This window comes from Heterodontus francisci, chromosome 3 (assembly GCF_036365525.1).
Source record: "Heterodontus francisci isolate sHetFra1 chromosome 3, sHetFra1.hap1, whole genome shotgun sequence".
In the NCBI taxonomy this organism is placed as follows: domain Eukaryota; kingdom Metazoa; phylum Chordata; class Chondrichthyes; order Heterodontiformes; family Heterodontidae; genus Heterodontus; species Heterodontus francisci.
The window spans coordinates 44,746,041-44,773,270 of NC_090373.1; the positions used below are offsets into that span (position 1 = coordinate 44,746,041).

The following is a 27,230-nucleotide window of genomic DNA, read 5'->3' on the forward strand; positions in this document are numbered from 1 at the left end:
TACCGAGTATTCAATCTCAGTTTATAAGTTTCTCCCCATCCCATTTCACAATTATTTTTCCACACTTCAACATGCAGTTAGAAATGAATTTCTTAGAAAACACTAATTGCTGTGATTTACAAAGTAAACATTAAACTATTTGTTCAGGTAATCAAAAATATTCCAGTTGTTAATCTTGCTCGACATTTAAAAAGTTAAGTTTATGACGATGCCACTTGCATTTAGTAGAACACTATGAAGTGCATTTGACAGCTCAGAACATTTTTAACAAAAAACCATCTTTAAGCTTGGGAGGCGGGGGAATGAATTCAACTCTTTTTGGAGACAAATCAGAGATTTGAAACTCCTTTCATGAAATCCCCTCTCAAAATCTGAGAATTTCTCTTACAATCTGAACGTACTGATCATCCGGTGGTGGCTTTCTGGGACTACCAGGTTGCAGGAACTTCTGAATTCTTGGGATAGTGCTGATTTTCAGCTTGAATCTCTGGAAAGAATTATTACAACACTTATTCGGTAAAACTACTCATTAGTTCCAATACAGCAGCACACTAAATTGGCGGTCCTGGAAAACAAGCCATTAGTTATCAGTTTTATGCATTTATGTGCCACTGACTGCGAGATCCTGCAAATGACTCCAACAGAGCTCTGGAAGGACTGAGAGACAAAGAATAACAGCAGTGGTGACAGCCCACCGGTAACGAATGGTCAGCAGGTCATGGGATGTAAGCATTGCTGGCAAGGCCAGCATTTATTGCTCATCCTCAACTGCCCTTGAGACAGTGGTGCTGAGCCACCTTCTTGAATTGCTGCAGTCCATGTAGGGTAGGTACACCCACAGTGCTGTTTGGAAGGGAGTTACAGGTTTTTGACCCAATGACAGTGAAGGAACGGTGATATAGTTCCAAGTCAGGATGGTGTGTAACTTGGAGGGAAACCTGCAGATTATGGTTTTCCTCTGCAATTGCTGCCCTTGTCCTTCTACGTGGAAGAAGTCGTGGGTTTGGAAGGTGCTGTCCAAGGAGCCTTGATGAATTGCTGCAGTGCATCTTGTGTATGGTTCACACTGCTGCCACTGTGCGTCGGTGGTGGAGGGAGTGACTGTTTGAGGATGGGATGCCGATCAAGCAGGCTGCTTTGTCCTGGATGGATTTGAGCTTCCTGAATGTTTTGGAGCTACACCCATCCAGGCAAGTTGAGAGAGTATTCCATCATACTCCTGACTTGTGCCTTGTAGATGATGGACAAGTTTTGGGGAGCCAGCAGGTGAGTTACTTGCTGCAGAATGCCCAGCCTCTGACCTGCTCTTGGAGCCACAGTTTTTATATGGCTGGTCCAGTTAAGTTTCAGGTCAATGGTAACACCCAGGGTGTTGATGCTGGAGAATTCAGTGATCATAATGCCATTGAACGTCAAGGGGAGATGGTTAGATTCTCTCTTGATGGAGATGGTCATTGCCTGGCACTTGTGTGACATAAATGTTACTAGCCATTTAATCAACCCAAGCCTATATATTGCCCAGATCTTGCTGCATTTGGACATGGACTGCTTCATTATCTGAGGAGTTGCGAATGGTACTGAACACTGTGCAATCATCAGCAAACATCTGCACTTCTGACCTTATGTTGTAGGGAAGGCCATTGATGAAGCAGCTGAAGATGGTTGGGCCTAGAAGACTACCATGAGGAACTCCCACAACGATGTGCTGGGGCTGAGATATTTGGCCTCCAACAAGCACAACCATTTTCCTTTGTGCTAGGTATGACTCCAACCGGGGGAGAGTTTTCCCCCTGATTCCCAATTACTTCAATTTTACTAGGGTTCCTTAATGCTACACTTGGTAAAATGCTGCCTTGATATCAAGGACAGTCACACTCCCCTCACCTCTGGAATTCAGCTGTTTCGTCCATGTTTGGACCAAGGCTGTAATGAGGTCTGGAGCTGAGTGGCCCTGGTAGAACACAAACTGAGCATCAGTAAGTAGTACTGTCGGCACACCTTCCATCACATGATTGAGAGTAGACTGATGGGTCGGTAATTGGCCAGATTGGATTTGTATTTATACCTGGGCAATTTTCCACTTTGTCGGGTAGATGCCAGTGTTGTAGCTACACTGGAACAGCTTGGCTAGAGGCACAGCAAGTGCTGGAGCACAAGTCTTCAGTACTACCGCCAGGATGTTGTCCAGTGCCTTCAACCATTTCTTGATATTGTGTGCAGTAAATCGAATTGGCCGAAGATGGGCATCTGTGATGCTGGGAGTGAAGATAGTTGCAAATGCTTCAACCTTGTCTTTTGCACTGACATGCTGGACTCCCCTGAATTATGCTGTGCACTGCCCTTGCTTTCATTGGCAAGTTCCAGGAAGCCGGGAAACCCATGAAAGTTAAAGTTGAAAACCATTGTCAATATCACTCTAATTGAGTGATTAACATATGTCAAGTGGAAAGCTGCCTCTCCCAAGGGGTTTGTTTGCACGCACCCAACATGCTGCAGCTAAATGCAGAAGTCAGTGGATTGGAGCCAGCTTCTCAACACGGTCAGTTTGCTGCTCCCAAAACTATACATCTTGCAGGTTAAAATTCAGTCCATGCATTTAAATGAGGTGGGAAGGGATGCTCCTAGCCTCACATCTATTTTTACTTTAGGTCTCCTTGGTTGGATCTCTATCAGTGGGATGTATGCCAAATGCAAGTTCATGACTCCAAACCTCTGCTAATGGGAGGGTCTGTGGAGCTTCCTGGGTCAGTGTGAAGAATTGCAGAAGATACAAGCTCACATCCAGTTGTAGTACCAATACGGCATTTAGCAATATAAGCAATCTCAGGAAATCAAGACACATTTCGACAATATTGACTCCTTGGAGCAACCATATGAATCTGAGTCAGTTTTAGTTTAGTCTAAACGAAATCACAACCGGTTGCACAGTCATTTTTATATCTTAACCTTTTGCATTTTTTGTGCATTCATTTTTTTCTCTCATATCTATTCGGCTTCATCACATAATGTAAACTTTCGGAGTTAATATGTGAAGCCTACCTGCAGCCGGGGGAACTCTGACAGAATGTGGGGTGCATTTTCTTCAATCATCAAGATAGCCTCGAGCACATTAAGATCAGCAACACTGAGCTGGTTACCAACCAGATATCCACTTGGTTGAATTAGGGACTACAAGACAAAAAGTGCTATTAGGATTTTATATTAGAGGTGCAAATAAAACCCAACCTCGAGAGGCTTATTTCATCCTAATAAAAACTAAAATGTCAGACAGGTGAGTAGCCGCCATTGCTAAATGAATTTGTGGCCTTCGGATGCAGAACAGAATTGGGTAGAACAGTGGGAGAAAGCTAAGAAAAGTTTCCCAACTGGTGCAGAACATTCCTTCCCTAACCAGTGTTTATTCCAAAATGTAATGTTATATACACATCCCCCAGAATGACAGAAGTGGCTCTAATGAAGCTGTAGTACAGAGTTAGGCTGAACACATCTTCACCACAGAGACCCAGGAAGGTCAAAAGTTCAATGTCCCCGTTAGCCTACTCATTCTGGCAGAGGTAGGTGCACTGTAATTGCTATCTGACAAGCTCTTCTGGAAGTTCCTAATTTCAGATGTCCGACAGAGTCAAAGATCAGACTCAGCTGTGATTTCTGGGTACAGAACTCTAGTGGCTATGATACTGGTCTAGTAATCCAGAGGTCTGGATGAATAATATGAATATGCAAGTTCATCTTTCACCAAGGCAGTTGAGGAATTTAAATTCAGTTACTTAAATAAGAACACAAGAACCAGGAATAGAAGTAGACCACACGGTCCGTCGAGCCTGCCCCACCATTCAATACAATCATGACTGATCTTAGGCTTCAACATCACTTCCTGCCCATTCCCCATATTCCTTGATTCCTTGACAGACCAAAAATCTATCCATCCCAGCCTTAAATGTATTCAATGATGGAGAATCCACAACCCTCTGGGGTAGAGAATTCCAAAGATTCACAGCCCTTTGAGTGAAGTAATTTCTTCTCATCTCAGTCCTAAATGGGGACCCTGCCAGATGCATAAAATCCAGTTCAGTATTCCAGGTGTGGTCTCACCAAAGTCCTATAAAATTGTAGCAAGACTGTTTTATTCTTGTACTCCAATCTTCTTGCAGTAAAGTCCAATATGCCATTTGCCTTCCAAATTGCTTTCTGTACCTGCATGCTAACTTTCGGGTTCCTTGTACGAACACACCCAAGTCTCACTGAACATCAACATTGAGAAATTTCATGCCTTTTCAAAATATTCGGCTCTTCTATTCTTACAACCAAAGTGAATGACCTCTCACTTCCCCACATTACACTCCATCAACTATCTTGTTGCCCACTCACATATCCTGTCAATATCTCTTTGCAGCCTCTCTGTGTCCTCTTCACAACTTGCTTTTCCACCTACCTTTGTATCAACAGTAAATTTAGATGCATTACTCTATATTTTCCATCTATGTCATTAATATAGATTGTAAATAGCTGAGGACCCAGCACTGATCCTTGCAGCACTCCACTAGTCACAGCCTGACAACTTGAAAATGCCCCATTTATGCCTACTGTTTGCTTCCTGTCTGTTAACCAATCCTCTATCCATGCTTATATATATTACCCCAACTCCATAAGCCTATTAACCTTTTATGTGGCATCCTATCAAATGCCTTTTGGAAATCTAGGTGCACTACCTCTATTGGTTTCCCTATATCTACCCTACTAGTTACATCCTCAAAAAACTAATTAATTTGTCAAACATGATTTTCCTGTCATAAAACCATGTTGACTTTGCGATCATACTATGATTTTCTAAGTGCATTGTTCAGACTTCCATAGTAATAGATTCCAGCACTTTCCAGATGACTGATGTGAGGCTAACTGGCCTGTAGTTCCTTGTTTTCTCTCTCCCTCCTTTCTTGAATAGCAGTATTATATTTGCTAACTTCCAATCTGCTGGGATCGTTCCAGAATCCAGGGAATTTTGGAAAATCATAGCCAGTGCATCCATTATCTCTGCAGCTATCTCTTTTAGAACCTTCGGATGTAGGCCATCAGATCCTGGGGATATGTTGGATCTTCTTCCCTTCAGTTTCTCCAATACTGATATTAATTCCCTCAATTTCCTCACTCTTTTTAGCCCCTAGGTTACCCTCAATTTCTAGAATTAAAAGCTGGTATCAGTAATGGTCACCATGAAACTACTGCATTGTCATAAAAATTGCAACCGGTTCAATTAGTGCCCTTTAGGAAAGGAAATCTGCTGTCCTTACCCAGTCTGGCCGAGACTTGACACAGCAACCTGATTGACTCTTAACTGTCCTCTGAAATGACATTGCAAGCCACTAAGTTGGGCAATTACTATACTAGGGCCACTGCTTTTCTTGATGTATATCAATGACTTAGACTTGGGTGTACAGGGCACAATTTCAAAATTTTCAGATGCAATTTAGTGCAGAGAAATGGAAAGTGATACATTTTGGTAGAAAGAACGAGGAGAGGTAATATAAAATAAAGAATACAATTCTAAAGCGGGGGCAGGAAGAGAGAGACCGGAGGTATAAGTGCACAAATCACTGAAGTTAAAGGGCAGGTTGAGAAAGTGGTTAAAAAGGCATGCAGGATCCTGGGTTTTATAAACAGAGGCAGAGAGTCCAAAAGCAAAGAAGTTATGATGAACCTTTATAAAACACTGGTTCGACCTCAACTAGAGTATCATGTTCAATTCTGGGTACTGCACTTTCAGAAGGATGTGAAGACTATGGATGTAAAGATGTACAAGAATGGTTTCAGAGACGAGGGACTTCAGATACAAGGATAAATTGGAGGAGCTGGGGTTGTTCTCCTTAAAGAGAAGGGTGAGAGGAGATTTGATAGATGTGTTCAAAATCATGAGGGATCTTGACAGTGTAGATAGGGAGATTCTGTGCCCTTTGGCAGAGGGGTCGAAAACTAAAGGACACAGATTTAAATGTGATTGGCAAAAGAATTAGAGCTGACATGAGAAAACATTTTTTAAAAATGCAGCTCGGAGTTAGGATCTGGAATACACTGCTTGAATGGGTGGTGGAGGCAGATTCAATTATGGCTTTCAAAAGAAAGTTGGATAAGCACCTGAAGATAATAGATTTGCAGGGTTACGGGGAAAGGATGGTGTTACGACCAGGTGAGAAAGGTGTCTTGGGGTCTTTTACTGTCTTCACCTGGTGTTATTGTAACAGGGTTTGATTTTTAAACACACTGTGTTTTGATCTCCCCTTTGGTGCATCCTTGTTCACCACTTTCCAATTATAAGGCAAAGAAATGAGCACACCAGGTTTTCTTAGTTTTAAAGAAGAAAAGTAAAATTTATTAAAACTTAAACTCTAATTTGGTTTACGCCTCTGGATATATGACGCACCCACACTAGCATGCACACACAATATTCACATGCAAATAGGGACAGAAAAGAGCAGAAGAAAAATAAAGAGGTTTGAGGCAGTCTCCGAAGGGGGTTTCTTGTTACTGTTTCTGTGTTTCCAGCTCGCTGTATAGTCTTTGATGGGAGATAGCTCTTACTTTTCGTTGGGGCCCAATATCCTTCTTAAACCTTGCTCACCGTAGGAGACTTTTCTCTCTTGGGGTTCATGTGTCTTCAATGGTTTCCGAAGCTGGTGAGAGCCAGATGAGAGCAGACAGGAGAGAGGTCTTCTCAGTCCGGGAGAAAAGTGCTTTCTCAGTTCAAAATTCTGTTGGAAGCTCAAATTTAAAAACTCCAACAGACAGCCAGTCATGTGACTAAACTGGTCTGACCACATCTGTTTGTGTATGCGGCCATCTTAGTAGTTAACCTGGAACGTTTCAACGTCCGGTAATCAAAAGTCCATTGTGGATTAAAGTGGAGCAGGGAATAGCCCCTTTGTCCTTTGAAGTACTTGTCGGTTGATATGCTAATATCTTTCTCAAGCCAAAGAATCCAACCCTTTTTTAAAGCAAGTCCTTTTGTCACCAAAAACAGTTTAAAAATAATTTTGATGTGGCGAAATTAATTTTCCTCACTCTTAGCTTGTCTGACACCTCCACACCCAGGTGAATGAAATGCGATTTGAAGAAAAACGGTGAATTTCATTACAGGGTTTGAGAAAAATATAAGATACAGAAAGAAAAGCCATGCATTTCACTGACTATTTTCCATTCATTCAGCAATCTTAAAGCTTATTTTAAAAAATGGTCTTTTCTGGGTGCCAGAACCGTTTTAATTTCCCCCTTTTTTTTTTTACTCAGGAGAGATAGTAGTGGACGGGTCTTTACTGAACTCTCTGAGTCATGCAAAGACTTTGGATTTCAGGGGATTTGAGGTTCCCTTTTCCTCTGATTGTGGGGAAGGAGTCTATTACTCTCCCCGTTGTTCTCTGGGACACTCCTACCTATAGGTATTTGTGCAACTTGACTGCACTCTCCTGCAACACTTCGACTAGGTGAGGCATCACCCTCACGGTTTCTGTGCCCCTTAGAGGTTTCTCTTTGTCTCTGCAGGTTCCTGTAAATCTGTTAGCAACTCTGGTGGGGTTCTCCTAGAGTCTGCATTTACATAGGAGGATGTGGAGTCTAACTTTTCACATTTTTTCGGGGTTGGTTGACCGGACAGTAGGGGTTTTCATTCGGAATTCTTCCCAGACTTCCTTTAACCTGTCCTCTTGGTCACTTTTTTCCCCTTTTATTTCTACACTTTTGCCTGCCATGTGTCTGCCTGTCCCCTTTTGTTCTCGACGGGGGTCCCTTACAGTTCACCAGCCTTCTGCTGGAGGGTCCTCCTAACACCAGTACAGGACGTGGAGCTGCAGATTTCACTGTAGTTTGGGGTTTCCCCTCAACCTGGCACCTGTGGCAACTCCTGCAGTACTCCACCACATCTTTGTGGAGTTTTGACCAGTCACACCATCGACTTTTGCAGGCTTTGTTCTTTCGTATACAGGCACGTACAGCCACTGTAGTCTCGTGGGCCCTACTTAACATGTCTCCCCGGTACCTCTGTAGCACCACTACCTGGTGAACTACTGTCCACTCCTTGCCCTCAGATCTGTGAGAACTCCACTTCATCAGTACCTCATTCTTTAAATAGTAGCAATCAGGGACTCCCTCTGCTTCACTCTCAGACGGGCAGCCTGTGCTAACTCACGCAATACTAAGTCGGCTCGCTGAGCCTCAGCTAGGGAAAATCCATATAATTCATTCCCTGGGTCTCCTAACTTCAGAAAGAAAGTCTCGCACAGGCAGACCTCATGGTCATCTGCAGTGCCAATGCAGTCTCCTCTGGGCGAGCTGGTTTGATCATAGCCTGATCCACTACACATTCAGGAACTCTGCAGGGGACTGTCTCCGGCCACTGCCCTGTCTTTCTAGCCTCCTAGGCCTTTCTTTCACTACTGGTGGTGGGGTGGGGGGCATCACCTTCACTCCTGCCAGATCATTACCTAGGAGCAAGTCAATCCCATCCACAGGCAAACTAAGGATAATCCCTACAGTCACTGGTCCCGAAACTAGGTCGCACTCCAGGTGCACCCGGTGTACAGGTACAGGCATACACTGCTCTCCAATACCATTCACCACTATTTTGGTGTTCACTGCACTCTCTGTGGAAAGGTCAGGACTTTTCCCAGTAAAAGGGATCTGGTGGCCCCTGTGTCCCTGAGAATTACTATGGGCTTGCTTGTCCCACTCGAGGGATATGGGGTTACTTTCCCTTCAAATACAAAACCCTGAAAGCCTTCAGGAATCCTATTAAGTTTTCCTGCATTGGCCATAGTAACCTTCCTAGGTTGCACTCTTACTGCAGTTAAAATCTCTGCTTGCTCTGTGCTTTCCATCAGGGTCCCGTCTGCACTGAGTGGGTGTGCCCGGATTAACCCTACCGGTTTCCCCTTTAGTTTCAGCAGTCAGCTTTTAAATGCCCTGCCTTATTACAATGGAAGCACACAGGTCTCCGGGTCTCACTCTTGCTCACATAACCTTCCTTTTTGGCTGGAGGAGGACCCCCTGTGTCTCCTGCTTTCTTTTCTCTTCCAGGATTGCCTGGGTGGATGTCACCTTCCTATCCTTTGTCCTTTTCAGATTTGTGGGGGGGGATTAGGAAAGGTTCTCTCCTGGGAAACGGACATAAATTAAAGTTAACTGATCGGCCAGAATTGCCGCTGCCGGGCTCCCTGAACCCACTGCTCCTCTACATGCGTCTTTATTGAGAATGGGAGAGTGTTTATAAATTCCTCCAACAGGATTACTTCGGACAGTCTCATAGCTGAGCTGTATTTTTAAATCGCTCAGCCACTCGTCAAAAGCCAGCTGCTTACTTCTTTCAAACTCCAGATAAGTTTGATTGGCTTGCTTTTTGAGGGTTCTAAACTTTTAGCGATAGGCTTCGGGTACTAATTCTGCCTTCAGGATAGCATTTTTGGTCAGTTCATAATTTGATGAACGCTCATCTGGCAACAGGGAATAAATCTCATGGGCATTTCTGGTTAGTTTGCTTTGCATTAAGAGACCAGGTCTTAGCTGGCCATTTTAGATGCCTTGCTAGTTTCTCAAAAGACACTAAACTCACTTCCATATCTTCCTCATTGAATTTTGAAATTAATTGAGTGAGTTTTAGCAATCTTGTACACAGCCCTCCATATTGGCTATGCTATCACTGGGGTTACTCTGTCGCCCCCTAGTTAACTCAAGCTGCTTCAACTCTCTTCGCATTCTTTCCAGAATATTCTTTCTCTCTGTCTCTCTGGCCTTTCATTCTCTTCACGTTCCTTTTGGAAGGCTCTCTCTTTCTCCCTCTCTGCCTCTCTCTCTTTTTTCCCTCTAATTCAAGCTTCCTTTGCTAGCAGTATCCCCTCTGGGTCTGTTTCTAACCCTGCTTCTGCTTCTTCAGATTCAAGGGAAAAATGGTTGGCCACTAGTCTTAGCAGTTCAGATTTCCTCGCCTTGCCACATACAATGATTCCACACTGCTCAGCCATTTTTCTCAACTCCTCCATAGACAGTGCTTTTAACTTATCCCAAGTTACTTCATCCTGGTTTGAAGAGCTACTAGCTTCAGTTGCAGACATGTTAGTATTCAATCACACACAACCACAAGAAAACCTGTACTGAAATTTGCTCTTTTTGCTTGGGAACAATTTGGCTTCCCACTTCCAATTTCTCTCGTTCGTCTATGGGTAAAATTCCAGATGCTAGCACATAAATTTCTGTTACGACCAGGTGAGAAAGGTGTCTAGGGGTCTTTTACTGTCTTCACCTGGTCTTAATGTAACAGAGTTTAATTTTAAACACATTGTGTTTTGAGCTCCCCCTTTGTGAATCCTTGTTCACAGCTTTCCAATTATAAGGCAAAGAAATGAGCAAACCAGGTTTTCTTTAGGTTTAAAGAAGAAAAGTGAAATTTATTAAATCTTAAACTTAAAGTCTAATACAGTTAACGCCTACAGATATATGACACGCCCACGCTAGCATGCACGTGATACACACATGCAAATAGGGGCAGACAAGAGCAGAAGGAAAATAAAATAGAGAGGCAGACTCATAAAGGACGTTTCTAGTTACTGTTTCTGTGCTTCCAGCTCGCCATAGAGTCCTTGATTGTAGATAGCTCTTACTTTTCGTTGGAGCCCAATATTCTTCTTAAACCTTGTTCAATGTAGGAAACTTTTCTCTCTTGGGGTTCATGTGTCTTTCATGGTTTCCGAAGCTGGTGAGAGCGAGATGAGAGCAGACAGGAGAGAGGTCTTCTCAGTCCAGGAGAAAAGTGCTTTCTCAGTTCAAAATTCTGTCGGAAGCTCAAATTTAAAAACCCCACCAGTCAGTCAGTCAGTCAGTTCTGTGACCAAACTGGCCTGACAACGCCGGTTTGTATATTCGGCCATCTTAGTAGTTCATCTGGAATGCTTCAACGTCTGGTCATCAAAAGTCCATTGTGGATTAAATTGGAGCAGGGAATAGCTCCTTTGTCCTTTGAAGTACTTGTTTGTTGATATGCTAGTGTCTCTCCAGCCAAAGTCTCCAATTATTTTTTAAAACAAGTTCTTTCTTCACCATCAGCAGTCTAAAATCAATGTCCATGTGGCAGAATTAATTTTCCTCATTCCTGGCAGGTGGGGGGTTTGCCTGACAATGAGATCCCTTTCTTTCCATATTCCCTTTTAGTAGCTCTTACTACCTTTTTTGCCGTGTTTTGTTGGTCTTTGTATCTTTCTCAGTTGCCAGAATCCGTGCTATTTTTTGTCTTTAGGTGTGCATTTTCTTTTACTTTTATGTTGTACCTTACCTCTTTTGTCATCCATGGCTTTTTTTTTGACAAGTAGAGCTCTTGCCCCTTGGGGGTACAAACTGGTTCTAATTCATATTACATTATTTTTTGAATACCTGCTGATCTTGTTGATTTATCCAGTTTACTGTGGACAGTCTCTGTCTCAATGCATTGAAGCCAGCCTTACCTAAATCTAGAATCTTTACAGCCATTTTGTATTTCTCCCTTTCAAACACAATGTTGAACTCGATCACATCATAATCACTGTTACAGAAATGTTCATGCACCGTTAGACTGTTAACTAAATCCGTTCATTATTAACTCCAGTATGGCCTGCTATGTTGTTGGTTCTCGGATACATTTTTGCTGAAAACTATCCTGAATGAACTTCTAAAAAATTCTCTACCTTTCTGACATGAGCTAATTTGCTTATGGGTATGGGTAAGTTCCGATGAAGGGTCAATGACCCGAAACGTTAAATCTGCTTCTCTTTCCACAGATGCTGCCAGACCTGCTGAGTGGTTCCAGCATTTCTTGTTTTTATTATTGGGTAAGTTCAAGTTCCCTATTAAAACCATTCTGCCTTTACTATATGCTTGTCTAATATCTGCATTTGTACAGTCTGCCACTGCCTTTGCACAAATCCCACTACTGTATCAAATCCTATTTATTTCTTAATTCTACCCATAAAGTCTCCAATGCCTTGTTACCTCTCATTTATCCTCAATCATTGAAGTAATGTCATCCTTAATCAATAAGGCTACCTCACCCCTCTACCAATTTGCTTATCCTTCCTCTAGACCTTATAAGCTGTTATATTTAGTTCCTAGTCCTGACCATTCCACCAGTATCACATACTCTAATGTCCCTATAATTTCATATGTTTCTTGATGGGAGTGGTGGTTGGTCCTTTGTGCAGGGAATTCAATATAAGATTAAGTTATCTTTAACATTAATCTCCTGCTCCAACCTTCTCAAATGCAGGAAAATATCTGTTTTTGGCCTTGTTGTTTATCAGTGTAAGATTACTGTCCTTTTCGGCAGCAGGAAGGAATGGATGTCGCATCACAAGAGTCATCAGATCTCTGGCTCCCTCTGAATACATGTCAATTCTGTGATGAAAAAGATGGAAATAAGTGCAATTGGTTTCCATGTAACAATACTTACTGCAGTTTTAAAATGTTACTTTTATATTTTCTTTGCTATTAAACAAGGATCATTACAGGGTATGTCCTCCTTTGTTGGTTTGTTTGAATAGCCCCCAGGAACCCCAAACTTGTTTGAATACATCCCAACGTTACAGATAATATTCTGAAACACACATAACACTATTGTAAACAATAGTTTTTCAATGTATAATAAAAGCTCAATTATCAATACTGTCATTATCAATATTCTTGAATATCCTGAGATTTAATGTCAATAATGATGGCTGGGGGAGTCATTTTTCAGTGATCTAATTGCTAGGAATAACAGAAACATCACCCACATCGTGGAAAATAATAAACTGAATTGGGTAGAAGAGCAAAGGAATCTAGGGTCACAGGTAGAATACTGTGCACAGTTCTGTTCACAATACCATAAAAAGACACAGAAGCATTGAAGTGAAAAAAAATATATTTACAAGGATCATACCAGAAGTGAGAGATTACAGCTATCGGGAAACATAGAACAGGCTGCGGCTTCTTTTTTCCCCTCAGAGAAGACTCAGAAATGACCTGGCAGAGATCTTTAAAATTATAAATGTGTTGGACAGGGTGGTGAGAATGTTTCCAAGTATGGGAGAATCCAAAACTAGAGGTCATAAATGCAAGGTAGTTACTAATAAATCCAAGAGGGAAATAAGGAGAAATTTCTTTACTCAGAGCAGTTAAGAAATGTGTAATTTACTATCACAGGAAGTGGTTGAGGCAAATAGCTCAAATGCTTTCAAAACGAAACTATATGAATATGTGTGAGAGAAAAGGGAATAGAATATACTAAAAGGCTGAGATGAGGCAGATGTAATGGGAAGAGACTCATATGGAGTATAATAACAGCACAGACTAGTTGGGCCGAACAGCTTGTTTCTGTGCTGTATATTCTGTGTAAAGATTGGCTAATGGTGTGATGACCTATTTCAGTTCAGTGCGGAACTATCAAATTTAAAAGCAATAGCAAGCTTGTCTGTTTGCATGTGCAGTGTGAGCTTAACATCAGTTTTCAAGATTTTTTTTGATGGTTTTTCCACAGAAGGAATTTGGAAAAATAATTATTTTTAATTCTGTATTTTTAAAATCAGTGTCTATTGCAAGTTTAAAAGAAGGGTATCAAAATAACATGCTAAACTGAAGTGGTTTGTCTGAGAGAATAAACATTAGCTTGACTGGGTAATCAGAAACCAACTATCAACCATTAGTCCCAGGTTTAATTGCATGCAAGATACAAGTGGGGCCGGCCTGCCAACATAGCCCCAGGAGATAGGAGCAGCATGGATATAAAATTAGCTCAGGGTTTGAAAACGGAGAGTTATGGTGAATGGCTGTTTTTTGAACTAGGGGGTGGTATACAGTGGAGTTCCCCAGGGTTTAGTTGATAGACATGAATGACTTGGAGTTACAGGGCACAATTTTGAAATTTGCTGATGGGGCGAAACTTGGAAGTGTAGTAAACAGTGAGGAAGACAGTAACAGACTTCAAGAGGGCTTAGAAAGGCTAGCAGAATGGGCAGACACATGCCAGATGAAATTCAATGCAGAAAAGTGAGATGATACATTTCACTAGTTTAGCTCGAACTGGAGAACTGTGTCCAATTCTGAGCACCACACTTTAGGAAGGAGATGAAGCAGGTACATAAGAGATTTACTAGAAGGGCTCCCGGGATGAGGGATTACAGTTACATGGATAGACCTGAGAGGCTGGTGTTGTTCTTCTTAGAACAGAAAAGACTAAGACGACTGATAGAGGTGTTTAAAATTGTGAAGGGTTTAGATGGACAGAATTTAAAAAAACCCTTACCAATGGCTGATGGGTTGATAGCAAGAGGGCACAGATTTAATGTGATTGGCAAAAAAATCTGGAGGTGATATGAGGAAAAATTATTTTAGGCAACAAGTGGTTAGGATTTGGAATGGACTGCCTGATAGGGCGGTGAAAACAGATTCAATAGTAGCTTTCAAAAGGGAGTTAGATAAATACTTGAAGGAGAAAAAATTGCAGGAAATTAGGGAAAGAGGTGGGGAGTGAGACTAACTGGATTGCTCTTTGAAAAAGCTAGCATGAACTCGATGGTCCGAATGGCCTCCTTCTGTGCTGTGCTTTTCTATGATTCTATAATTTAGACCTGATTTTCATCTGGCCATACCTGGTGTCAATAATGTGGCGACAGTGGGAGAGAGCGAGTGAGCAACAGGAACACACCACTGGGTCCCATGGGAATGCTCTCCAGCACACAGTTAAGTCATAGGTTTTTGGATGCAATCAATGGGGGTGGAAGGGTGGGGAGATGGCGAGGGGCGATCTTCTGGGGCCTGAGTAGCACTCCTGCTTGTGGTTCACAAAGAAATCAAAAGATAACCAATTTTACGCCTATCTTCTTGACCTTTTTCTGGGCCTGCTGCTTTTTGGCGATGAGTTTCCCTGGTCAGATTGGCACCAACACCAAGACCAACCTCATGACACAAATTTAAAATAGTGCTGGGGCCTTGTCTGTCTGTGAAGCAGGGAATAAGAGAGACATAAACACTTACAAACTAGTCAAGCAGTGAAGTGCTGCAAGAAAGTTACAAAAAAAAAGACAGGCACCTGCAGGCTGAGGAGATTCTGTAGTTGTTAGGACAAAATGGAGGGCAGGTTTGCTATTTAAAGTTCAAAGTGGTGACCAGCTAAAATAGATTATTTTCATATTACAGGAAATGGTTAGCAAGTTTTGCTACTGTGGGTCCACGGAGGCAGACAATCGGTCCCTAGATGCAGAGCTCGATGCACGCGTGGGGAAAGCAGCTACTACCTTTGGCCGACTCATGAAATGCGAATGGGATAACACCAAGCTGAGGCTTAGGACCAAGCTGACCCTTAGGACCAAGCTGATGGTTTATAAGGCCTGTGTTCTCAGCACCTCGCTGTATGGCTGTGAAACATGGGCGACTTACAACTACCAGGAAAAGAAGCTCAATAATTTCCATCTTTGCTGTCTGTGATGCATTATGGGTATATCCTGGCAGGACAAAATCACAAATACAGCAAAGGCAGAGCTCCCAAGTGTGTTGGCATCAATCAAACAGAGGCAGCTTCAGTGGATTGGACACGTCACATTCCCAAGAACCTTCTGTATGTTGAGGTAGTCAGGGCCAGACGACCAGTGGGACGTCCAAAGCTCCGCATCAAGGATGCTTGCAAGCGTGATATTAAAGCCCTAAATGTTGACCATCGTACCTGGGAGACACTAGCTGGTGAAAGAGAGAAATGGCGACATATCCTGACCAGTTTCTACAGCAGCTTGGCAACAGATGCCAATGTCAACAACGAAAGCTCATAGCGTCACTTGGTAGCTTCATGTGTGGCACTTGTGGTAGAACCTGCTTCTTAAGGATTGGCCTTCACAGCCGTCAGCAAAGGTTCACCAAGAGTCATAGAATTATACAGCACAGAAACAGGCCCTTCGGCCCATTGTGTCTGTGCCGGACATCAAGCACCTAACTATTCCAGTCCCATTTTCCAGCACCTGGCCTGTAGCCTTGTATTCTAAGGCGTTTCAAGTGCTCATCTAAATACTTCTTAAATGTTGTGAGGGTTCCTGCCTCTACCACCACTTCAGGCAGTGCATTCCAGATTCCAACCACCCTCTGGGTGAAAAATATTTTCCTCAAATCCCCTCTAAACCTCCTGCCCCTTACCTTAAATCTATGTCCCCTGGTTATTGACCCCTCCGCTCAGGGAAAATGTCTCTTCCTATCTAACCTATCAATGCCCCTCATAATTTTGTATACCTCAATCATGTCCCCCCTCATCCTTCTCTATATACAAACAAGCCTAGCCTTTTCAGTCTCTCTTCATAGCTGAAACGCTCCAGCCCAGGCAACATCCTGGTGAATCTCCTCTGCACCCTCTCCAGGGCAATCACATCCTTCCTATAGTGTGGTGCCCAGCACTGTACACAGTACTCCAGCTGTGGCCTAACTAGCGTTTTATACAGCTCCATCATAACCTCCCCGCTCTTATATTCTTTGCCTCAGCTAATAAAGGCATATGCTTTCCTAACCACCTTATCTACTTGTGCTGCTGCCTTCAGTGATCTATGGACAAGTACACCAAGGTCCTTCTGTACTTCCTAGGGTCCTACCTAGAGAAGCCACCCCACCTGAATGGATCATTTGCTTCATGTCCATCATCTTTCGTAGATGGAAGGAGGCAAGCATATTACACAAAAATTACTTTTACGAGTGGAGCATCAAGAGGGAAATGCCGCTGGGAAGATTTGATTATTGGCCAATTTCCATTATCCAACAGGGTAGACCTTCATGTCTTGGTGAATACTAAAGGACATCATGAATAACACCTGACTTGAGTCTGGGACTGAAGAGATCACGGGAGAGAAATTTTCCTTTGGCAGCAACACAAGCAAGCGGTATTGCACTGGCTGCCCCCCCAACACCACTACCCCCCCCAACCTGATATTCAGTTCCACTGACCTAAAGATGGAATGAAGTATTGGGGTGTGGGGGGAACATAACAAGCAGCTCAAGTGATACCGTCTGTTTTGTGCTACCTACGAATTTCCTCCTCCACGTCTCCCAAGTGCTCTAAAGCATTTTACACACAATGGATTACTTTGAAATGAACTGTTGTTACATGGGTAAACAGGGCAGCCACTTTCTATGGTGCAGCATCTTAAAAACATCAGTGAAAAGAAAGATCGGTTAATCTGTTTTTGGCGGTTTTTGGATTTGTTCCTCAAAGGAAGGGCATTCTTCTTTTTTGTGACACAATAAATTGCCAAAGCTAATTAGAAAGGGGAACAAAGCTGCAGCAGTTTAATGACCAGTTCTTTTCCTGCTGTTCTTATTCACAAGTGTAAATTTACTCATTTGGAAATGTTGCCAAGGAGGTCATTGGCAGCCCTTTTCAAAGCTAAATGCCATCTCAGATTGCTGCAACACAAACTTAAAGATGGAAAAAGAGGGAACATTACAGGAAGGTCATACAGAAATCAGGTCTAGATTTTAGTATTGCAACAATGGTTTGTTATTTTACTTTGTAATTAGATATAAAAATATTTGGATAGATTTGATAAATTTTAATACTAAAAGAGGCCCACTGACCTAGGTACCTAAAGCCCCACTATTCAGTCCTGGTGTAAGCAAAATTCAAAGCTGTGCAGGCAAATCAGTAGAGCACAAGATTGATGCTGCCATGCTGAAGCTGCACAGTGCTCTGCTCAGGGTGCACCTTGACTAGCTCTGATTACTGAGGCTTGAGAAATCTAGATGTTCTAGAAGATGTACAGAGAGAATTGAGAATCTAATTCCAAACGTCAGAGGACTGAGCTTAAAGGAGAAGCTTGAACGCCACAGCCTTGGAAAGAGAAGAATGTGTGGGAATCTTAGTTTTTTTTTAAAGTGGTGTAGAAAAGGTTAACTTAGACCACGATTTCAAGTTAAAGCACAGCTACAGGACAAGGGGGTCAGAGTTCGGAACTGGTGAAAGCACTTGACACAAACATTGACCAATAGTCTTCTGTGTAGGATGATGAAGGCACAAACTCTAGAGTCAGTCATTCATTCATGGGATAGCTAGTTGCAATGGCGGGGTTGGTGATGCGGCAAGTGGGGGGGGGGGGGGGGGGGGTGATGGTGGAATCAAAGGTTTCTATAAAAGGCCAAGCTAAATGGGTTAAATGGCCTCCCTCATCAATGCTTATCTTTGTCATGATCTGTTACATAAATACCATGCCAAGTCTGTCTTTGTAAAGACTAATGCTGCTCTATTGTATTTCACAGTTGCCATTCAACTCCCTCAACTTTAATATCTACCTGAACCATTGCTTTCATTTTAATATTAATCTTAAAGATAGCACCTCCAACAATGCAGCACTCCCCAGTAATGCACAAGGATTATTGGATGCTCTAGAATGAGATTAATGGTATAGTTCTGTTTTCACTTTATCATCATCAAATTCTCAAAAGGAAAAGGAAGAGTTGTACTAGTTTGACATACAGTGCTCTTTCCTGGATATCTTTTCCATAAAGATTGTGTTTTGCTGCTATGTAGTTCATTATAGCATTGGTCTGGACCAATTTCATTCCATCCATTTCAACCATAGGCACCTGTTCATATAGGAGAGCTCCATCTGTTGAGAGGAAGAAAATCAAATACATTTGAGTCCAATTTTTATTTTTTTGCTTACATAAACTTATAAACATTGAAAAAAAGTTACAGAAAATAATTTTATCTAAAAAGATACTCATATTGGAAAGGATTTACTGGCAACATAAAATATTGGAAGTACCAAATGTAAAACATATAAAAGAAACTCTTCTGATATTGAGGTAATTTTTATCTGTGCCCATTTTCACACCCAAAGATAGGAGGCCTGAGGATCACTGGAAATTTGTCTGTCTTTGTAGAGACTAACTTTCCTGGCCACCCTAGATGCCTCAAAGAAAAAAGGTCCCCACGAATTTAGCAGCTGGATCAATACCTGCACAGATTGAGCGCAAGCCATCCCATTGCTAAGTTGGTATGCTTTGTGCCCATTTTATGCCCGGACAGGCACACAGCATTGTAATTTCTACCCCAATAACTTGTAGTAAAGCCTTCATACCTTTCAATAGATTTTCGTACTGTTCCCTGGTCTCAAGGTATTCTTCCTCAAACTGAAATAAATAATTAGTATGAGATACTTGGTAAAATGTCTCAAACATGCTGATCATCGGTTTTGTTTCCAACCTTGTTAAATGTTTTCTTTCACAGGCTGTATGAATGTATAATGAACGTTATGACATTTATATCCCAGCTTGCACTGTCAAAATTTTGTTGATGTGAGGTTATCTAATAATCGCTGTTATTCTGATATCCTGAAGCCATATAACACACAGCCTAATCATGAGAATAAAAGCAAAATACTGCGGATGCTGGAAATCTGAAACAAAAACAAGAAATGCTGGATTCACTCAGCAGGTCTGGCAGCATCTGTGGAAAGAGAAGCAGAGTTAACGTTTCGAGTCAGTGACCCTTCTTCGGAACTGACACAAGAAATGCTGGATTCAGTCAGTTCCGAAGAAGGGTCACTGACCCGAAACGTTAACTCTGCTTCTCTTTCCACAGATGCTGCCAGACCTGCTGAGTGAATCCAGCATTTCTTGTTTTTGTTTGAGCCTAATCATGAGATTCTTCAATTGTTAACCACTTCATTGTGGGGCCATCCAAAATGCGTCATGACTGATTTCCCTTTCTGTTGACTTCAATGGAATGGAAGATCAGGACAGATTTATAATCCGATCAGATATCGCCTATTTAACAATATCACCAAAAGTCAGAATTACCCCCATAGCTCAGCTAGCATCTGAACAATATTGGACTGCCTGCCACATTCTCTTCCCCACTCATTCCTCCAAGGCTTTCTGACTCCCCTTGTGAGATGATCCACAGATAGCAGATGTGGCCTTCCACAAGCTCTCTCCTACCTGTGATCTTTGGCCAGTTTAACACTGGATGCTCCACCTGCCATTCAATCCTGCTTTAGTCAGTCAAAGAGGGAGTGGAATGTATAACAGGGGAAGGGCATTTTAATTAACTTATGGTTATTTATGCTGACAGCAACATTCAACAAGCACATCCAGACCTACTGTGATCCTAAACTTAGTGGAGTGGAAGGTTAGTATGCTGCAGGATTATTGATCGCTCTTTTACTGAATTATTTCACACCGGTGTTCCACATGGATTGTCCATCATGTGCATCTACCCTCTTTAATAAATGGAAAAGCATCACACTGTCAGAGTTTACTACAAGAAAGAAATTTGCAAGAAGTTACACTAAATGTAGCAAGCAATGTTAATCATGCTCACAACTGATTTCTTGCCTTGATAGAAACAAAACTGTCTGGAATGTGAAAGCCCATTTTCAGAATTTCTGAAACATAGTCCTATGGTGATCTTTAATGTAATTGCAAAACTCCACACCCACAGGGGTCAATGTTAAGTGCCTCCGCCTGGCATTAATAATGGCATTGGTAAAATACAATGCCGAAGCTGTCGTACTGGGCACTGCCAAGTAGGGTAGCTTCCCAAGATATGTGACTGGAGCATCTGCCGTGTTCAGGCAGGAGGCCACTTGTAATATGAAAATTGGGCCCTATGACATATAACTTTGAGGTACAAACAGATCGAATATGTACTGCTGAAGCTCCCCACGTGGATGCCTGCATTAAGCTGCCTAAACAGCAGTCGCTAAAGGGATTACTGGAGCCCGCTTAAACAACTGAAGATATTAACTTTTAATTTGGGGGAAACGGGCAGGAACAGCAAGAGTGCCCTACCTGGGCCCAGAAAGAAATTGTGCCCATGTGAGGCCCCACTCCCTGGATTGCCTCCGCCCTGCTCTGCTCTCCCACCCCCCGGCCGCAACCCACACTTGAATGGCAGAGTTGGCCAATTCCCTGCTTCTGACAACCGACAAGTGGCCTCAGAGTGCCAATTTGCAATGTGTAAATGAGGCCCTGGCCTCAAAGGAGCATCTATGGGTGGTGGATGCACTCTGCTTGTCAGCCACCTAATGTACATCTAAAATTAAAATCAGCCTTGTTTCATCACTGCGACATAGAACAGGTGAACAAAGTGGCTCTCCCCTGAGTTTTTAGCTGGTGGGCGGGGCCACTGCCTCAACATAAAATTCCGGCGATTGCGTTTGCTAAAATACACTGCAGAACATTTCTGATAAGTAGGACATATCAGCACATTGATTATACCATTCTGTGTATGGGACTCCTATGCCTTTAATAGTACCAGGTTACTGGCTTGATCCAGGGTAAACAAGTAGAGCTGTTGTAATTGTTTGCAGCTAGATAAAATCTTTCAGAACAGGCAAGTTGAGAACCAGGCAGGGCAGTTTCGGTTGCGTAAGGACACCTTGGGAAGTTCAGACAGGGACCCCGAGCCATGGTGGGATAGATTGATGTGCACTAGTCTTCAGTTTCGTGCCGTTGAGGACCAAGGCTCAATTTTGATTGGGTGTCAAGCCTATGTCTTAAGGCATGTGCTGCAATCCGTGCCACAAATTTCAACAGGAAATCAGGAGCTACTCCAATTTCTGCCCGTTTTTCTCAAGTTGTAGCTCCCAGTCTAGCAATGCCTCAATTTTAAAATTCTCATCTTTGTTTTCAGTTCCCTCCATAGATTTTCTTCCCCAAGCTCTGTAATCTTCTCCAGCCTCACAGTCTGAGAACTCTGCGCTCTGCCAATTCTGGCCTCTTGCGCACCCCTGATTTTAAAATCACTCCATCGGCAGTCGTGCCTTCAGCTGCCAAGGCCTGCATCAAATTTTGTTCGGTAATCACCCCAGGACATTTTAGTACATTAATGGTGCTATATAAATGCAAGTTGTTGTTATTAAAAGAATACATTGCAGAAAACATTAAAGCAGGACAAAGCAGCACATCCATCACACTACTGTGTACATAGAACTCATGATTTTTATCTTTAATGATACCAGGTTATCAGTCTGACCCAGGGTAAACAAGAGGCTCTGTTGTAACTCTTTGCAGCTGAGTAAAACCTGCCAGCACAGGCAAGCTGGGGAAGCTGAGGGCAGGTTGGAGCACTCTGGGCTGTGTGAGAACACTTTGGGAACTGTATGTTCTGAATGGGATCCCAAGCTACAGCAAGATAGATTGACATGCGCTAGTCTTCGTTTTCATACAGTTGAGGCAAGAGGCCCAATTCTGATCAGGTTTTGAACCTTTGCTTTCAGGCACTCTCTGTGATTCCCACTGTCCATTTCATGCTGGCAACTGGTGCTATTTCTCCATCTTTATCAACAGTTCTAGCTGCTGTTGATGTCACCAAAACTGCACAGTGCTTTCATCAAATATTTACTCACTAACTGGTTTAGTTCAAAATACAGATGAAGGGTATTCACATGGCTGGATTTTATGGGCCCCCTGATGCGGGGTCGGAGGATGGCGAGCTCATAGAATTGCAACGGGTGGCAGGTGGGCAGAGGGCCCATTGCCACCCCTTCGTCAAGCGATTTTACCGGGGGTGGGATTGACTGACGACAGCCTTCCCACCCAGAGGGCAATTGAGGCCCTTAACTGGCGTATTAACGGCCACTTAAGGGCCTCTTCCCTCTTCCCACTGTCGCTGGTGTCTAACCAGCAGCGGGGATGGTGGGGAGGGGGGGGTCTCTGCCACACTAGGACGGCGCCTTGTAAAATGAGGTGCACACTCAGCAGGTGTGGTGGGGGCACCCTGCTTCGTGGGCAAGGAAGCCCCCAGCCAGCAAAGTCTCCACCTCCATGTCTCCTGTGTCCCCCCACACCCCCAGACTTCACACCAACGCCACCCCGCCCCCCCCGCTACCGGAGCCTTCTGTACTGGCCCCGGTGACCTTGCCTCACATCTGAGGTCAGGGGTTCCAGTGCTCGGCCTGGGTCCAAGGCCTCTGTAATAGCGGCAGTGAAGTGGCCCAGGCGGTGTTCCTCCCACCTTTTTGACCTGGCGCCAGGAGCCCCACCTCCCCCACAAAATCCAGCCCTTAATCTTCTGCAGTCTCAATGCTAACTTGAAACTTACAATGAGCGAGATGTTAACTCACTCAAAACCCATCCCCTTGCAGAGTTAATATTGGGCCCAAAGATGCCTTTATTTTCGACTTGGAACTGAATGAGCTGAAAAAAGCAAGGTAATATTTATCAGGAGTGACATGATCAGGGGTTCTTTAAAAAAAAAATTGAAATTAAATAATTGCTTTTGAAACCCAGCTGACTTTCCAACATGGGTGTGATTGCATAGCAAATAGCAGCAAGAATTGTGGTCGATATTAATCCTCGCTCGCTCAGGTACATGGAGACCAATTCTAGTGCCTGCTGGTGCTGCTCCATTGGACATCAGATAACTCAGTACAGAACCTCACCACATGGCTTGGCCCATACACCAGGCAGCATATTTACCCCTTTTTTAAAAAAAAAAGTTCAAATGGGTCTTAAGCTATTCTTTCTCCACTTTCTTTTCTTGTAGGTGACAGATGTCATGGCAGACACCAACAACTGGTGCAATTCACAGTCAACAGGAAGAAAGACTTGCATTTATATAGCACTTTTCACAACCACAGGACATGTCAAAGCACTTTACAGTCAATGAAGTTGTAACACAGCAAGCTCCCACAAACAGCTATATGATGATGACCAGATAATGTATTACAGTGATGTTGGTTGAGGAATAAGTACTGGCCAGGACTCCCCTGCTCTTCTTTGAAATAGTGTCAGGCCATGGGATATTTTTCATCCACCTGAGACGTCTCAACTGAAAGACGGCACTTCAGACAGTGCAGCCCTCCCTCAATACTGCACTACAGTACAAGCCTAGAATTCATGCTCAAATCCCATGAGTGGGGCTGAAACCCACTCAAGAGCTACAGTGATACCACTGTGCCATGGCTAACACCACATGCATGATGAAAGCGATACTGAAGGACAAATCATTGTATCATAATCACTGCAAATGTATTTAAGTTCTAATCTGCAGTGGATGACTGAAAATAACACAGAATGTGCCAAACATTCATTGGCATTGGAATTGTTAAGGCTAGCGCTTCTTAAATGTCAGTTGTGACCAACTAAAAACTAAGTAAATAAGGTTCCCCATGGTAGGCTATTGCAGAAAATATGGAAGTATGGGGTTGAAGGTGATTTAGAGCTTTGGATCAGAAATTGGCTAGCTGAAAGAGAGAGGGTGGTGGTTGATGGCAAATGTTCATCCTGGAGTTTAGTTACTAGTGGTGTACCGCAAGGATCTGTTTTGGGGCCACTGCTGTTTGTCATTTTTATAAATGACCTGGATGAGGGTGTAGAAGGGTGGGTTAGTAAATTTGCGGATGACACTAAGGTCGGTGGAGTTGTGGATAGTGCCGAAGGATGTTGTAGGGTACAGAGGGACATAGATAGGCTGCAGAGCTGGGTTGAGAGATGGCAAATGGAGTTTAATGCGGAAAAGTGCGAGGTGATTCACTTTGGAAGGAGTAACAGGAATGCAGAGTACTGGGCTAATGGGAAGATTCTTGGTAGTGTAGATGAACAGAGAGATCTTGGTGTCCAGGTACATAAATCCCTGAAGGTTGCTACCCAGGTTAATAGGGCTGTTAAGAAGGCATATGGTGTGTTAGCTTTTATTAGTAGGGGGATCGAGTTTCGGAGCCACGAGGTCATGCTGCAGCTGTACAAAACTCTGGTGAGACCGCACCTGGAGTATTGCGTGCAGTTCTGGTCACCGCATTATAGGAAGGATGTGGAAGCTATGGAAAGGGTGCAGAGGAGATTTACTAGGATGTTGCCTGGTATGGAGGGAAGGTCTTACGAGGAAAGGCTGAGGGACTTGATGTTGTTTTCGTTGGAGAGAAGGAGGAGGAGAGGTGACTTAATAGAGACATATAAGATAATCAGAGGGTTAGATAGGGTGGATAGTGAGAGTCTTTTTCCTCGGATGGTGATGGCAAACACGAGGGGACATAGCTTTAAGTTGAGGGGTGATAGGTAAAGGACAGATGTCAGAGGTAGTTTCTTTACTCAGAGAGTAGTAGGGGCGTGGAACGCCCTGCCTGCAACAGTAGTAGACTCGCCAACTTTAAGGGCATTTAAGTGGTCATTGGATAGATATATGGATGAAAATGGAATAGTGTAGGTCAGATGGTTTCACAGGTCGGCGCAACATCGAGGGCCGAAGGGCCTGTACTGCGCTGTAATGTTCTAATTCTAATACTCTAGAGCAAATGTTTTCAAACTGGGGTCACTGAGTCATGAGTTGGGATGGGTGCAGGAGAAGGGGGTAAGGGAGGTTGGTCTGTGCTAGCCTGTTATTGCTATATATACCGATAAAATGCTATGTCCAATGATAACATTGCTTTCCTTTAGGTGGCTAACATTTTTGGAAGGGAAACACACGGAAATCCCAATACTTGCAAGGTTCTGCACAGAGAAATGTTTAAAACCATGGCTGTGGTGGTGCAAGTTGTAGTTACACTAATGTAGCAAATCCAGTCCCATACTCATTAATAACTTCTTAAGCTTTGAGGGTCATGAATCAGTAATTTCATACACACTTCGAGCCTGGTATATATATATTCTTAGATAATAAAAACAAGAAATGCTGGAACTGCTCAGCAGGTCTGGCAGCATCTGTGGAGAGAGAAGCAAAGTTAACGTTTCAGGTCAGTGACCCTTCTTTGAATATATATTCTTAGGTTCAGGAATTAAGTTTGATACAATGTATAAAATAAACAGTTCTTCTTATATACAACCTCAATGCCAGCAGCTGCCAAAAGCCAGCGAATAGACTCCATTTTTCCTCGTCCATTAAAATAATAGAGCTTAGGCTTGGACATCTTGGTATTCTTTTCTACAAAGAAGGAAAAGATAAGCAACATGAAATCAGTTCTGCAATCCTCCACCATTCCCCGCCTCTGTGGTATAGTGGGGCAGAGTTCCGCAGCTAACAGCAGCCCTGAAGTAAAAACTTTACGTGCAACTCTGGACAATGATTGCCAGTTCTGAAGAAGGGTCACTGACCTGAAACGTTAACTCTGCTTCTGTCTCCACAGATGCTGCCAGACCGACTGAGTTTTTCCTGCACTGTTTTTATTATTAGTAGATTACTTGTCTGTTGGAACTATTGCAGCTAACCTGACATCAACACACACAACTTCCGACAGTGGTCACTACATCGCAATCAGTAGCAAGAACTCATCTTTTCCCGGCACAAATAGACCGAGAAGAGTGAAAGTCTGTAGCACTGTCGAGTGATTACAGCAACTGAACTTGGGACCTTTCTCACTTGTTCGGTTTAATATCACACTGTGTGATGTACAATTTACCAAAGGTTACATACTGATTACGTATTTCTCAGAGGTCAGTGAAGGATATTTCCAGCTCACTTTAAAAAGTTAAAAGCAGAAACACGAGACAGCTGGAAAAAAACATTTTGCTGCCTGTAAATGAGTAATATGGGTAATGACATCCAGTGACCAAGTCAAAATGTGGGAAATACAAATTAATTAACTTTTTAATTTAGCTTCCTTCTAGTCACCCCAAAATTATTATTTTTGGTTGTACTATTATTTCTGAAAAAAATAAGCTTACACGTCAAAAAGTGTACTTGGGGCATTTAACTTCACTCCCACTCTCCGATTTGAGGGGACAGGTGACTGGTGGGTCACTCATTCCCACTGCCTGCACACCCTTGAGCTGCGGGGCGACACATCCAAAAACACAGAGAACGGGGATACTATCACAGTCCCAGCATCTCAAACTTTCAACACCTCTCCCCATTCGGGGGGCTTTCAGTGCAGTGACAGGTGGTCACATTTCCCCATTTCACAATCAATAGACTGCAGGACCTTTGGACCAGGCACTCAAGCAGACCAAAAGTACACCAGTGATCCCTGCAAACCCATAAAAGTTCACTTACACTGAACAAAAAAAAGGAAACTCAAAACACAATTAAATTAAACTCAAAACACAAGCCAGCAACTCTGCAACAGTGAAACTTAAAAGCAGTTCAGACAATGCGTCTCGTCAAGCAACAAAAAAAAGAAAAACCAAATGCTGTCTAACTTCAGAACTACAGAACTCACCAGCAACAAGTCTAAATGCTAACCTGAAAACTTGGATACCAATGAAAAACAGTACAAAGGTCGAAGAGGAGGATCGATTCCACCAATAGCAGCGCAAGTGATATACATATTCTCAAAGGCTGA

The 27,230-nt window shown here is 42.9% G+C and overlaps 1 protein-coding gene across 3 annotated transcripts; it reads right to left on the reverse strand.

Moving 5' to 3' along the window:
- LOC137355938 (glutathione S-transferase alpha-4-like) lies at positions 1-27,230 on the reverse strand. 3 transcript variants are annotated; one of them, XM_068021624.1, is made up of 7 exons: positions 27,131-27,230; positions 25,776-25,873; positions 19,089-19,140; positions 18,482-18,614; positions 12,258-12,399; positions 3,040-3,168; positions 1-487 (listed from the first exon to the last, which is right to left on the reverse strand). In XM_068021624.1, exons 1-7 carry the CDS (start codon positions 27,213-27,215, stop codon positions 365-367), a joined length of 762 nt encoding a protein of 253 aa, XP_067877725.1. In that variant the 5' UTR covers positions 27,216-27,230; the 3' UTR covers positions 1-364. The 3 variants fall into 3 exon arrangements, with proteins under 3 accessions (XP_067877725.1, XP_067877742.1, XP_067877735.1); XM_068021641.1 differs by having other exon boundaries at positions 27,108-27,180; XM_068021634.1 differs by lacking the exon at positions 27,131-27,230 and adding an exon at positions 26,044-26,150.